At 46.0% G+C, this 14775-nt stretch overlaps 1 protein-coding gene across 1 annotated transcript in view; it reads right to left on the bottom strand.

The window, feature by feature from the left end:
- The window catches only part of FKBP9 (FKBP prolyl isomerase 9), a 47995-nt gene that overhangs the window by 12608 nt on the left and 20612 nt on the right, over window positions 1-14775 (bottom strand). The window contains exons 2-6 of the mRNA XM_069730275.1: window positions 9786-9931; window positions 5565-5754; window positions 5041-5186; window positions 3382-3571; window positions 1619-1764 (exon numbers count right to left, since the gene is read on the bottom strand). Coding sequence (XP_069586376.1) covers window positions 1619-1764; window positions 3382-3571; window positions 5041-5186; window positions 5565-5754; window positions 9786-9931 — 818 coding nt within the window. The remainder of the gene's footprint in view (window positions 1-1618; window positions 1765-3381; window positions 3572-5040; window positions 5187-5564; window positions 5755-9785; window positions 9932-14775) is intronic.

Genomic DNA, 14775 nt, shown 5'->3' on the forward strand with positions numbered 1-14775 from the left:
AATATTCATTTCTCTTTAGCAGTAGCACAGCCTTTAGCCACAGCCACCGGCTCCTGCATCTGTAACCCGCCGCTCCCCCTCCCTCTTTCTGGGACAATTGACTTGTGTATAAGCTGAGGGGGTCATTTTCAGCACAAAAAATGTGCTGAAAAACTCGGCTTATACACGAGTATATATGGTATGTTGATGAAAAATACACATACCGATCTAACAGCAGGGGACGTGAATTGGTCTGGAATAATTTACCTAAAACACTGGCAGTGAATTGGGTTTGTAGGACACTGTTTAACTTTCACACTTTGGTCTGCCATTGAGTTGCTCCTTGGTTAGCCACAGGTATTGTTCAAGCTCACACCTTGGTCAGACAATGTTTACCTTGTTTACATCACTAATTTAATTAAACTGTACTAATCCCAACTGCCATCTCTGGAGACCAAAACAAGATGTTAAACGTGGAAAAATCACACAAATAAATGGGTTTCATATACTGGTGTACTTGTTTTTTCAATCCCATTGCTTTCAATGGATGAAAAATGCTGATTTAAAAAAAACATGCAAAGCACAAAATACTGATGACAAAAAAAAAATGTATGTACATGGGATTTCTGAAATCTCATAGGCTTTGCTGGTACTGTAAACTGTAGCTGAAAATTGGCATAACAAACCGCATAAAAATGCAGCAAATACACCCAGTGTGAACTTAGCCTAAGGGGTTGTCTCATAAAGCCAATGACTGTCCATATGTTCTACTAACATAAATAGATATCAATGAGCCAGGATGGAGAGTCGCTATGTACAAACGTGCACAATCTGACACACCCAAACATGTCTGTATTACGAGGTAGGCCATTCATCTGAAGCTGCTGTAGGGGAAATGTCTCGCTGGCATCCGCTTCCCAAGCAATACGTTTTGTGGGGCTGCTGAAACTCAATTGGACTCAATTCCAATAACAGAAGTGGAGTGATGGTGGGCCTGAGACACAGCAGCCAGCTTGCCTGCTACAAGACTCAGTGTCCTGAAGAAAAGGAAACTTAGATCTTACATTTTACTCTTCAGACTATGATTTTAAGGCCGAAGTCAGACTAGCATATGGCATCCGATGCGAGATGCTAATGACCCTCGGCTCCTGCTCTGCTGCCAGCGGGAGCCGAGTGTCATGCGTCTGTGCTCCGAGCCTCTCGCAGAAATGAATTTCTCCATCTCCTCCATTGCCGGGGTCAGGGTATATCGCACAGCACTCGGATGATATCTGAGTGATGTGTATTGTCTCACTCGCACCCATCGCCTTATAGGCGAGAAAAAAAAACGCTGATGTGAGCTGCCCCATAGATGAATACTGGTCCGAGTGCTATGCGATGTTTTATCTCATAGCACTCATCCGTATTCATCGCTCGTGTGACCCGGCCTAAGGGTGAACGTAGAAAGGTGGGAATTAACTGGTATTGTGACATTTTACTACAACTGTGATGTGACAGTTTGGAAGTACGACATCTATACGCAGATTTCCCGATATCCTACTCGTTATCAGCAGAACGGTACAGTATGGTCTCTGAGCTGGACGGACGTAGGGCTAAACAACCGACCATCTTACATTCCATGTATACAATAGGTACTTACCCGTTCCTTCCTCGCCATACGCAAGATGCGGTGGAATTGTGATTCTCCGCTTTTCTCCAATGCACACACCCAGCAAACCTTCATCCATACCAGCGATTACATAGCCCTTTCCAATGTACGTGTCATAAGTGTGGTTTCGAGAGTAACTAGGGTACGGGACAAATAATATCAGAAGGGAAACACAGATGACTTTCCAGGAATAGCTTGCAAGTAAAGTAGATAAGGCAGTGGATTCAAATGGGAATGAAGCATAATTCCTGCATGTGACCTGAATTTTAGTATGGCTTAAGAAACGTCAAATGCTTTTTATAAATATGAACAATATACATTGTAATTAATAGATCTTAGAATAGTAAGATCCCCTGCTGTCCTGTCTGTAACTCTTTTGCTTCCCCCTGCTCAGGAGCTGTGGTATGATCAGACCATGACGCTGTACGATCAGACACAGCCATTACACAGTACACAGCAGGGGCACGTTTATGACATTATCTAGGCACAGGAACATTTTTTGTCGAACACATCCAATTGTGGAACGTATTATTATTTCAAGATCTGCTGATTTAAGTGAACTTTGTTTATAGGAAAACCCCTTTAACTAAGGAAACCTGACAGCTGGATGGGCCTAGTCATTCAGATCCCTGGCGACTTCTCCTCACTTACCCCCCTTGTGTGACTGGTCACTCCAGGGGAGCGGAGAAGAAAGTAGCTGCCTTGCTCCCTCTTTTAAACTATGCTTTTCTCTGAATTACTGCAGCATTTCAGAGTCAGACATACCTGGCTAGTATCATACAGCCAGTGGCTGTTACATGCTGATGTGGTTCGGGCAGCGTGTATCTGCTGTCAGGTTCCCTTTAATGATATGATACAATCCTACCACACACCTTAGACAGCAAGAATCCGTCCTTTCCTTAACCTTCACTCTACCAAAATGCTTGTGCATGCCCTAATCATCTCCCGCCTCGACCACTGCAACATCCTCCTCTGTGGCCTACCTTCTAACACTGTCGCACCCCTTCAGTCCGTCCTTAAATCTGCTACCCGACTAATTAATCTCTCTGCTCTCTGCTCGCTACACTCCTGCTTCCCCTCTTTGCAAATCCCTTTACTGGCTCCCAATTTCCCAGCGTATCCAGTTAAGACTACTAACGCTGACCTACAAAGCCATCCATAACCTTTCTCCTCCGTATATTTCCGTATATCACCCAATATCTTTTCTCATGTAACCTCCGGTCCTCCCAAGACCTCTTTCTCTCCTCCACGCTTATTTGTTCCTCACTCAATCACCTCCAAGACTTCTCCCGAATATCCCCCATCTTCTGGAATTCTGTGCCCCAACACGTCCGGTTATCCACCACATTTAGATCCTTCAGACGGAACCTGAAAACTCATCTCTTCAAAAAGCTTACAACCTGTAATGACCACACATTAAAAATGTTGCACCTTTTCTTTTTTACATGCTCTTTGTTTTCCTTCATATTCAACTTTAAAATGGTTTGTGGTCATAAATCAGCTGCGAAGCACAGAAAAGGAGTTATAAACTCCTCGTCAGAGCGCCGCAGCATGCTGACTGATAAACTATCAGATAATTCATTCTGCGGCCAGCAATAGAAAACGCAACACTCAGGCCGTAGAAGACAAACGGTGCAACATTTATTAATGAGAAGTTGCAAAAATTATTTTTAGCCCTAATTACATGCATTTAAGTAAATAATTATGATATTATATAGTTTTTACTATGTTAATAGAAAGAAGCATTCGTATACCTGGAGTCGAAGAATGTGCCATCCAATAATGAGCCATTGTAATGGTACCGGACGTAGTCACCAGCCTGAGACTTCCTCTCGCATTCTTCTGGCATATACTGGACTTCTACAGTGACACCATCTTTTGGGTTGTGTAAGTCCAGTAAGACCACATCGAAAACAAGAGTGGCCTGCGAGGGAATATCTTTACCTGCACAGCAAAGGGGAACAAGTTTGGCTTACACAATATGTGCTGCAGGCAGGAGCGGTCATATTACCACTGCACTAATTACATGACACAAATCAATATTCCACCATTATCTATCTCATCATCATTAACAGAGGAAATATTCAAAAGACGAATTTCCTAGCTACTGTCAAGAAAACAGAGACTCGCTGACCCTCATGTAAACTGCTATGCATACACTGCATGAAGAGCTTCAATACACAGTATTAAAGGGACTCGGTCAGCACAGAATGACTGTGTAAGCCAAGTACAGGCGCTCGGTGCTTCATGGCGGGACCGATCACTTATGTACACCTTCCCACCATGGCCCACCTCCCGCCTCTTCTGTGATTGACAGCTCTGGCTTCATAGAGCAAGAGAAGGGAGGAGATAGGTGGAAACCAAGCAGGTGGGAAGGTGCACTTAAATATTAAGCCCCGCCATGCTGCACCGAGCGCCTGTGCTTGGCTTGAACAGTCATTCTGTGCGGACAGGGCCCCTTTAAAGGAAATTGGTTTTCTCATTATGACAGCCCCTTTTTTCTTTCAAGCTACCCAGCAATCAGCGGATCGCTGCACAGTACACATGACACATGTCTTCAGTGATAGCGGTTTTTAACTTTTTAAGTACAGAATAAGGAAAATCGTTTGTCAATAATTAAGAACTCTCTGAATCCCTCATGCCATTGCAGTGTGGCGGGTAAGCAAACTAGTTCATTCTTATCGATGGCCGGCAATTATTAGGGTGCAGTAGATCAGGAGATAGTTTCAATGTGATTCCTCTTCTCCTACATTGCTTATTTTTCTTACAAGAAGCACATGTTCCGTGTTTAATGCATTTTTAAAACCAAAGCCCAAATGATGTTCAGGATGGATGAGGAATATACAGTAAGTCCGTCCTTGATGTTTTCCTATCGAGCTCACTTCTGACATCAAAAACTGCACATGTGTTTCCAGCCTAGTATCACACACATCATGTTATTGACAAGAGCACATTATTAGGTCAGATATAAGTTATTATAAAAGTTTGTTTACACTGCAGATATTATTTAAAGTGGAAACTGTCACTAGATTCAGGTAACCCAGATCTTGGGCATATGAGACTGGCTACACAATTGCATCCATGTGTATTTTACTCTGAAGCGCCACGTTTCCAACAAATCATACTTAGAACAGCCGGGCAGGAACCATGTTGTATCTTGGCCTTGCTCCAGTTCATTGCTAGGTCTCTCCATACATACACACTTGGGTTGGGGAGAAGCAGCCAAGAACCCCGCTGAACTAGACAGGGCTCTTCCTACAGAACCCAGACGGCTTCACAAACTATATTTCCTCTGAAACAGTGCAGCACTCGGAGTACGCGGTTACAATCGTGAAGCCAGGCTTTCATTCATGCAGTCAGCACACATCTAGTCACTGGTTCCCTTTAACAATGCCACTTTAGTGTCTTCTTACCATCACCATCTTCTCCATAGGCGAGAAAAGGTGGGACTGTGATTATCCGTTTTTCACCCACACACATTCCAAGTAGTCCAGTGTCCATTCCAGGGATCAGCCAACCAATTCCCACATAGGTGTCATACGTTCTCATGCGATTGTGACTTGAGGGGAAGAATATACAAGTCATTGTATTAGAGAGCGCGGACAGAGATCTAGTCTGGTAGAAAATGTGCAGTGTGAAAATGCATTTTTTAGTTTTGTATTTTTTTGCTGATTCTATATCTACAGTACATAAATACAGTATTACAGAGTATTTTCTACAGTCTACGGAATAAAATAGCATCTCATTTCCCAAGGAACTCATTTAAAGTGCTTCCAATAGGAAATGTGACACTGTATCCACTTATGGGGAGCTGCGAACGTGACAGTACTGAGAGCAATAGCCAGCACTGAGGTCTGGACATGCCTGTATGGATCCTTAGTGGGTCTGCTTTGGCACCTCCAGTTGCAGAAGAAAACTAATAAATGATCACAGATACCTGGAATCAAAAAGCGTCCCGTCAGGCAAGGATCCATTGTAGTGGTAGCGGATGAAGTCAGACACTTGGACCGTTCTTGCACACGTTTCTGGCTTGTAGTACGAATCTACTTCAACTTTGTCATCTGGGTTCCAGATATCCATTAAAAGGACATCAAAGTGAAGCACTGCATCCGGGGGGATCACACCAGCTGTGAAAATGAAGAAAAACAATCTTGTACATATTCTCACATACATGCTCAGAGCAGAGCCGAAAAAAAGGAAATGAGGAGTCTATCACTTAAATGCATCCTGGGGAAACAGTCACATATCCAAACTTCTGAACTGAAAATCTGCTTCATGCATCTGAATGGGATTGTTGTAGCATCAGTGACATAGATTTCTGCAAGCTTCATTCTTCTTCTGCCACAGTCAGATGTTACTTTAGGGCATGTTCCCAAAAGAGGTGGATACGCTGAAACAGCACCTCCAACCCTGGCGGCTGCCCGCCTATGTACAGTATGTAGAGGGAATTCGGATTAACCCTCTGCAGACAGCAGAGTCCTTCTTTTGCTGTATTACAAACAGGTACATCTTATTAGTGGCTGATATAACAACAAGATTCCACTTCAGATACATGTAAGCTTTAGGTAAGGCAAGATACATTTTTGCCTGATTTGCGTTTTGCTGATTGACTTTTTTGGTGAATATATGAGAAAATAAGTCAATCCATTCTCCCATTAAATTCTATGGATGAGCAAATTAGCAAAACAGGCCAAATGTTGGCAGATCTGGGCACAAAGCGCTACTTTACCATCATCTGATATACAGAATCGCCCCCACCCTCATTAGTACATCCATGAGAAAAAACTCAACAGATTTTGTGCTCACTCTGGTGCCAGTGTTATAAGCCTACACTGGCGGTCAGAGCTCGGCTACCAGAAAGAAGCTGGCCGTGCTCAGCCACAGCTCCTGGCCTCTCCTCTTGTCATTTGGTAAGATGTAAATGTAAAATACATGAATTAATTTCAGATCATATACTAAAAAGAGGACACACACAAGCATATAATCTATCCATGCAGTGGGAAAAAGTGCACAATAAAGTCTAGAGGCATACAAAAGTGAAAACTGAGAGTAAAAATGATTACAAACAAAAGTGGAAGAAAATTGGCTTTTGTCACATATTTGGCCTAAAATAAAGCCGGAAAAAACAACAGCACTGCAAGCAAATCACTGAGCTCTGTGGCATTGCCAATGTAGACGGCACAATCATTGGCGCCACAGCCAAGATGCAGGAGTACCGGTTGATTTTATGATTCTTTAGACACGCCGCAAAACACTAAGGAAAATGCCTTGCAAGGCATGTGTAACAAGGGTGACCAGTGGAGGGTAGTCAGAGCCGGGATCTTACAGGCACAGCTCAGGAATGGAGTCCACTGAGCCAACTGTCAGCGAGCGCTCCCCTGGTCCCTTGCACATAGACAGTTGGGACCAACACAATCATCCTGACGACGGTACCTTGTTCTTGCTCCAGGAAATAAAGGATCCAGGAAGGCAGCAGCTTTCCAACGGGGAAAATAACCTTTATTGGATGGTGGTAGAATAGGAAGAAGACACCAGTACAATACTGGTTTTCCTGCTCTGTCCCTGTCACTCTCCAGCTGCACCCATAGCAGCTGAAGCAGCCACAGTTCAGAGGAATGCTACATGCCGGGATTAACCCTTCAGAAGCGGGGGCCCTTCGGGAGTCCTGAGGCCCGTATTGCAGTCCTTAGCCTTCCTTATTCCGTAGTCCTTGGGAATCCAGGGCAATAGTTCTCTCCGGTCCTGGAGGCCTGGCAATGCCCTGTGTCCATGTACGTCTTCCCTGACCAACGTCTCTGGCAGTTCTGGAGGGAAACAGCAGTTTCCTGTGGCCTTAGGCTATGTACACACATTGCGGATTTTGCTGCAGATCCACAGCAGATTTGACGCTGCGGATCTGCAGCAGTTTTCCATGCGTTGTACAGTACCATGTAAACGTATGGAAAACAAAATCCGCAGTGCACATGCTGAGGAAAAAAACATGCGGAAACGCAGTGTTGCTTTTTCCGCATCATGTCAATTCTTTGTGCGGATTTCGCAGCGGTTTACAACTGTTCCTCAATAGGAATCCACAGGTGTAAAACCGCAGGTGGAATCCGCACAAAAACCACGGGAAATCAGCATCAAATCTGCAAGTAATCCGCAGTGCGGTTTACCTGCGGATTTTGCAAAAACAGAGCGGAAAAATACACACACCAATCCGCAACGTGTGCACATAGCCTTACTGCTGCTGGCCCAGTCCCCCGTTAACTGTTGCTGTTCCTAACTAGACAGTTTTAGGCTACTTTCACACTTGCGTCGGTACGGGTCCGTTGCCAAGCGTCGGGCCGACATACCGACGCACGTTGTGAAATTTGTGCACGACGTGGGCAGCGGATGCAGTTTTTTTACGCATCCGCTGCCCATTCTGAAGTCCGGGGAGGAGGGGGCGGAATTCCGGCCGGTAGAAAATGGCGGACGTGACGTACGAAAAAACGTTACATTGAACGGAGCGTGAAAACACGATGGATCCGTTGCACGACTGACGCGATGTGTGGCCATCCGTCGCTAATACAAGTCTATGGGCAAAAAACACATCCTGCGGGCACATTTGCAGGATCCGTTTTTTGCCCAAAACAATGGATTGCGACGGATTGCTAAAAACGCAAGTGTGAAAGTAGCCTTAACGGGCAACATACATGTTACAATACAAATACAGCAGGTACATTACATTACATTAAGAACAGACAAACACAGCTCAACATAATAAGGCATAAAACATATATACACAGGAAGTGCACAGAGGTCACACGGCAAAAACAGAGGGCGCAACTGAGGGGACCGCCACCTCCTTACACATGCAAAGGAAAGGGTTAAAGAGAACCTGTCATCAGGATTTTATACCCCAAACTGATTGTATGTATGAAAAGGCTTTTCAAGGCCACGTTCACACGTTCAGTAAGTGGTGACATGCTACTTTTAAGCTGTGCGCACACGTTGCAGATTTAGTGCCTTTTTTCCTTGCAGATTTTCTATGGCTGCCGTCACACTAGCTGTATTTGGTCATTATTTTACCTCAGTATTTGTAATCCAATACCATGAGTGGGTGATAAATACAGAAGTGGTGCATATGTTTCTATTATACTTTTCCTCTAATTGTTCCACTCCTGGTTTTGGCTTACAAATACTGATGTAAAATACTGACCAAATACTGCTAGTGTGACGGCAGCCTAATGCTGATGTAAAATACTGACCAAACACTAAACATATGAATATTGCCAAATGCTGAGTAAATCCTTAACTTACTTGTAGAAATTTATTTTGCCTTTTTAAAAAAATCCAAAGTTGAAACTGTATGGCCGGGATCACACATGCGAGAAATACAGCCGGGTCTCGAATGTTAATACCTGGCATTGCAGCCATCACTCAGGAGCGGAGCGTGCGGCTCCATGTACTGCTATGCGGCCACACACTCCGCTCCTGAGTGACGGCGGCAATGCCGGGTATTAACATGCAAGACCCGGCCGTATTTCTCGCATGCTAAAGAGCTGCAACATTACATGGACATTACAGCCCTTATGCCTTCTATCCCTAGTCCTGGCCCGCTGCCTGCCTTATGTGTCAGTGACCTATCATTAAGAGACATGAGGCAGACAGCGGGAGGGGAAATACAGAAAAGGAGAGCTGTAGGCGCAGGGCCCGCCCACTGCACTTGCAGCTCATTAGCATACCATTTCAGCTATGGATTTCTTTAAAGACTCCTTCAGACGTCCGTGCATATCGGTTTGAGATTGGACTACTAATGCACGGACTGGCCGTGACTATCCCGACCCGAACGTGGCAACTTCATATATTTCTAAAAGACTGTCCTGCTCGGGTTGGGAGAGCTGCAGCTAGGCCGTGCACTGTGGTCCGATCTAGGACCGATGTGTATGGACGTCTGAAAGAGCCCCACAACAGCAAGATGGATTTCTACAGGAAAGGTAAGGATTTCATCAGCATTAAAGCACCTTTACATACATGCAATTAGGTTCTGATATAAAATCCTGATGACAGGTTCAAATTAAGAAGCATTTGCAAAGCTGACATATATTTTGCATGCATCTCGTAACAAAGACATAATTATAATTTGAAATGAACAGTTTTCTGTCCAAGAAAATCATGCAGGCAGGTGACTTACCCACTCCTGTACTCCCATACGCCAGACTGGGTGGAATCTTCACTAATCGCCTCTCATTTACACACATGCCAATCAGTGCTTTGTCCATTCCTGCAATGATCTGTCCTTTTCCCACAAAGACATTATAGGTTGTACCCCGGTCATAACTGCAAAAAAAATATTTCTCATTGATGAGTTATTACTAAACCCATAGAACAATTAAATCAAGAGTGGCGCACTCATCAAATAGGTGGTGCTCAAAGGAAAAAGTGAAATTTCAAAGACGATGTCCTTTGGCACTCAATTGATCCACAATATATTCTCTTTGGAAGGGTGAATTTTATTAGCATTCAGCCGACATTAAAGAACAACAGACATCATTATATCCAAGGTTTCGGCAAACCATGCCTTTCTCAAGGAAGTCTGTATCAAGTTCAAGTTGATAGCGTGCGTGGTGTGTCATATGCCCAAAGGCATGTATATGGAATAGCACTGTAAAGATGTTGTGTCGGCGTACGTCCTGTGGCTCAAGGCGGTGAATTCTTCTTTGTTATTACCAAACCCGTAATCACTCCGAGAATTGAGCTAAATACTTTGTAAAACAAAATCTTTGAGCTCTCCTGATTTTGCTGCTCTTTTCTGTTTCCACAGCATCGCTTCATTGCAGATTTGTGGCTTTTGGAGCGCAATATGTGAAATCTCTGCTTGCAATCCAACCAGGTATTTCCTGATATTCTTCTCTGGCGGCATGCACTTTCACCCCTCCCTCCCAGATACTACCATATCTTTTCAGCTGTGATTAGCAGCATCTGGGAAAGAGGGAAAAAAAAAAGAAAAAAAAAAAAGAGAAGACTCTAAAGGTACCTTCACACATAACGATATTGTTAACGATATTGTTGCTTTTTGTGACGTAGCAACGATATCGTTAATAAAATCGTTATGTGTGACAGCGACCAACGATCAGGCCCCTGCTGGGAGATCGTTGGTCGCTGAAGAAAGTCCAGGACTTTATTTCGTCGCTGGATCTCCCGTGGACATCGCTGGATCGGCGTTTGTGACACCGATCCAGCGATGTCTTCACTGGTAACCAGGGTAAACATCGGGTAACTAAGCGCAGGGCCGCGCTTAGTAACCCGATGTTTACCCTGGTTACATCCTAAAAGTAAAAAAAACAAACAGTACATACTTACCTACCGCTGTCTGTCCTCCGGCGCTGTGCTCTGCACTCCTCCTGTACTGGCTGTGAGCGTCGGTCAGCCGGAAAGCAGAGCGGTGACGTCACCGCTCTGCTTTCCGGCCGCTGTGCTCACAGCCAGTACAGGAGGAGAGCAGAGCACAGCGCTGGAGGACAGACAGCGGTAGGTAAGTATGTACTGTTTGTTTTTTTTACTTTTAGGATGGTAACCAGGGTAAACATCGGGTTACTAAGCGCGGCCCTGCGCTTAGTTACCCGATGTTTACCCTGGTTACCGGCATCGTTGGTCGCTGGAGAGCGGTCTGTGTGACAGCTCTCCAGCGACCAAACAGCGACGCTGCAGCGATCCGGATCGTTGTCGGTATCGCTGCAGCGTCGCTTAATGTGAAGGGGCCTTTAGAAACAACAGGTTGAACTGCAAGCAAATCACCCCCTTGCCATTTTCTACCTCACAACCTGGAATTTCACTATTTGTTGAGGGTTTGCATCAGTTCATGCAAAGAACATGCCTTCAACTCTGTTAATATTTGGTTTTATTTTTGTTTTGAAGCAAACAACATGTAGAACAAAATAACAGAAAACTTTAGTGAGCATAACTATTCACCAGCTTTGTTGGTTTCACATGGTAAATCACATAGGGCAGGATGGGAAATCCCAAAGGGCAGGATGGGAGATCACATGGGGCAGGATGTGAGATCACATGGGGCAGGATGGGAGATCACAAGGGGCAGGATGGGAGATCACAAGGGGCAGGATGGGAAATCACAAGGGGCAGGATGGGAGGTTATATGGGGCAGGATGGGAGATCATATGGGGCAGGAAGGGAGATCACATGGGGCAGGATGTGAGATCACATGGGGCAGGATGGTAGATCACATGGGGCAGGATAGGAGATCACATGGGGCAGGATGGTAAATCACAAGGGGCAGGACGGGAGCTCACATGGTGCAGGAAGGGAGATCACATGGAGCAGGAAGGGAGATCACATGGGGCAGGAAGGGAGATCACAGGGGGCAGGAAGGGAGATCACACGGGGCAGAAAGGGAGATCACATGGGGCAGGATGGGAGGTCACAAGGGGCAGGATGGGAGATCACATGGGGCAGGAAGGGAGATCACATGGGGCAGGATGGAAGATCACAAGAGGCAGGATGGGAGATCACATGGGGCAGGAAGGGAGATCACATGGGGCAGGATGGGAGATCACAAGGGGCAGGATGAGAGATCACAAGGTGCAGGATGGGAGGTCACATGGGGCAGGATGGGAGATCATATGGGGCAGGATGGGAGATCACAAGGGGCAGGATGGGAGATCACAAGGGGCAGGATGGGAGATCACATGGGGCAGGATGGAAGATCACAAGAGGCAGGATGGGAGATCACAAGGGGCACGATGGGAAATCACATGGGGCAGGATGGGAGATCACAAGGGGCAGGATGGGAGATCACAAGGGGCAGGATGGGAGATCACAAGGGGCAGGATGGGAGATCACAAGGGGCAGGATGGGAGATCATATGGGGCAGGATGGGAGATCACAAGGGGCACGATGGGAAATCACATGGGGCAGGATGGGAGATCACAAGGGGCAGGATGGGAGATCACAAGGGGCAGGATGGGAGATCACAAGGGGCAGGATGGGAGATCACAAGGGGCAGGATTGGAGGTCACATGGGGCAGGATGGGAGATCATATGGGGCAGGATGGGAGATCACAAGGGGCACGATGGGAAATCACATGGGGCAGGATGGGAGATCACAAGGGGCAGGATGGGAGATCACAAGGGGCAGGATGGGAGATCACAAGGGGCAGGATGGGAGATCACAAGGGGCAGGATGGGAGGTCACATGGGGCAGGATGGGAGATCATATGTGTTGTGAATTCCGTTCTTGGGCTCCCTCAGGAGGTTGTAAAGGGCACTTTTGTGAATTCTGCCCTTGGGCTCCCTCTGGTGGTTTTGAGTGGAACTGCCGCTCCTTGGGTTTAGCTTTAGCAGCTGCTTTCACTAATCGTCTCTCCTGGCTCTGCTATTTAACCTGGCTCTAGTCTTTAGCCTATGCCACTTGTCAATGTTTTCAGGCTGGATTCACATCTCTGCTTGGATTCTCCTGGTTTCCTGACCAGTTCTGCAAAGATAAGTTCTGGCTTTGCTCATTTCAGTCCACATGTTGTGGACTTATTGTTCTGTGCATTCTATTTTTGTCAAGCTTGTCATTATGGATTTTTTTCTGCTAGCTGGAAGCTCTGGGAAGCAGATTTACCCTCCACACCTTTAGTCAGGTGTGGAGATTTTGTAAACTCTGTGTGGATTGTTTTGTAGTTTTTATACTGACCGCACAGTATCCTTTCCTGTCCTATCTATCAAGCTAGACTGGCCTCCTATGCTAAAATCTGATTTAATCTCTGCGTATGTTATTTTCCCCTCCTCTCACCGTCAATATTTGTGGGGGGCTATCTTTCCTTTGGGGATTTTCTCTGAGGCAAGATAGGTTTCCTGTTTCCGTCTTTAGGGGAAGTTAGATCTTAGGCTGTGCCGAGGGGTCTAGGGAGCGTCAGGTACCCCCCACGGCTATTTCTAGTTGCGCTGCTAGGTACAGGGTCTGCGGTCAGTACAGATACCACCTCCTTCAGAGCTTGTCTCATGTTGTTCATAAACCACCAGATCATAACACATATGGGGCAGGATGGGAGATCACAAGGGGCAGGATGGGAGATCACATGGGGCAGGATGGGAGATCATATAGGGCAGGAAGGGAGATCACATGGGGCAGGATGTGAGATCACATGGGGCAGGATGGTATATCACATGGGGCAGGATAGGAGATCACATGGGGCAGGATGGTAAATCACATGGGGCAGGATAGGAGATCACATGGGGCAGGATGGTAAATCACATGGGGCAGGACGGGAGCTCACATGGGGCAGGAAGGGAGATCACATGGAGCAGGAAGGGAGATCACATGGGGCAGGAAGGGAGATCACATGGGGCAGGAAGGGAGATCACATGAGGCAGGATGGGAGGTCACATGGGGCAAGAAGGGAGATCACATGGGGCAGGATGGAAGATCACAAGAGGCAGGATGGGAGATCACAAGGGGCAGGATGGGAAATCACATGGGGCAGGATGAGAAATCACATGGGGCAGGATGGGAAATCACATGGGGCAGGATGGGAACTCACATGGGGCAGGATGGGAACTCACATGGGGCAGGAAGGGAGATCACATGGGGAAGGATGGAAGATCACATGGGGCAGGATGGAAGATCGCAAGAGGCAGGATGGGAGATCACAAGGGGCAAGAAGGGAGATCACATGGGGCAGGATGGAAGATCACAAGAGGCAGGATGGGAGATCACAAGGGGCACGATGGGAGATCACATGGGGCAGGATGGGAAATCACATGGGGCAGGATGGGAGACACATGAGGCAGGAAGGGAGACACCAAACTGAATTCTTGACCCGGGTGCTCTGAGTGGAGCTCAGGGATTTTTAAAAGTTGTTTAACTTTTTTTTGCAACTGATCGGTCCTTTTTATTAAACAGTGTACAGAAAAATATAATTATGTATAAAACTAAAGTACAGAAGACTGTACTCCCAAAGGATGTTCACAAGGATAATTTACCCACTGAACCAATACACAATCAAGAAAGTGTCAGAAACATTAAATGTTTCATCATTGTATTTAGAAGCAGTCTCAACATATATTACAGATACAAAAATGCACAATACTTGTATGTACACAGCAGTAGATAAGACCATGGAAAGTCATTAGGGTACCGTCACACAGTGGCATTTTGATCGCTACGACGGCACGATTTG

The sequence above is a fragment of the Ranitomeya imitator genome, chromosome 6 (genome assembly GCF_032444005.1).
Source record: "Ranitomeya imitator isolate aRanImi1 chromosome 6, aRanImi1.pri, whole genome shotgun sequence".
Taxonomy (NCBI): domain Eukaryota; kingdom Metazoa; phylum Chordata; class Amphibia; order Anura; family Dendrobatidae; genus Ranitomeya; species Ranitomeya imitator.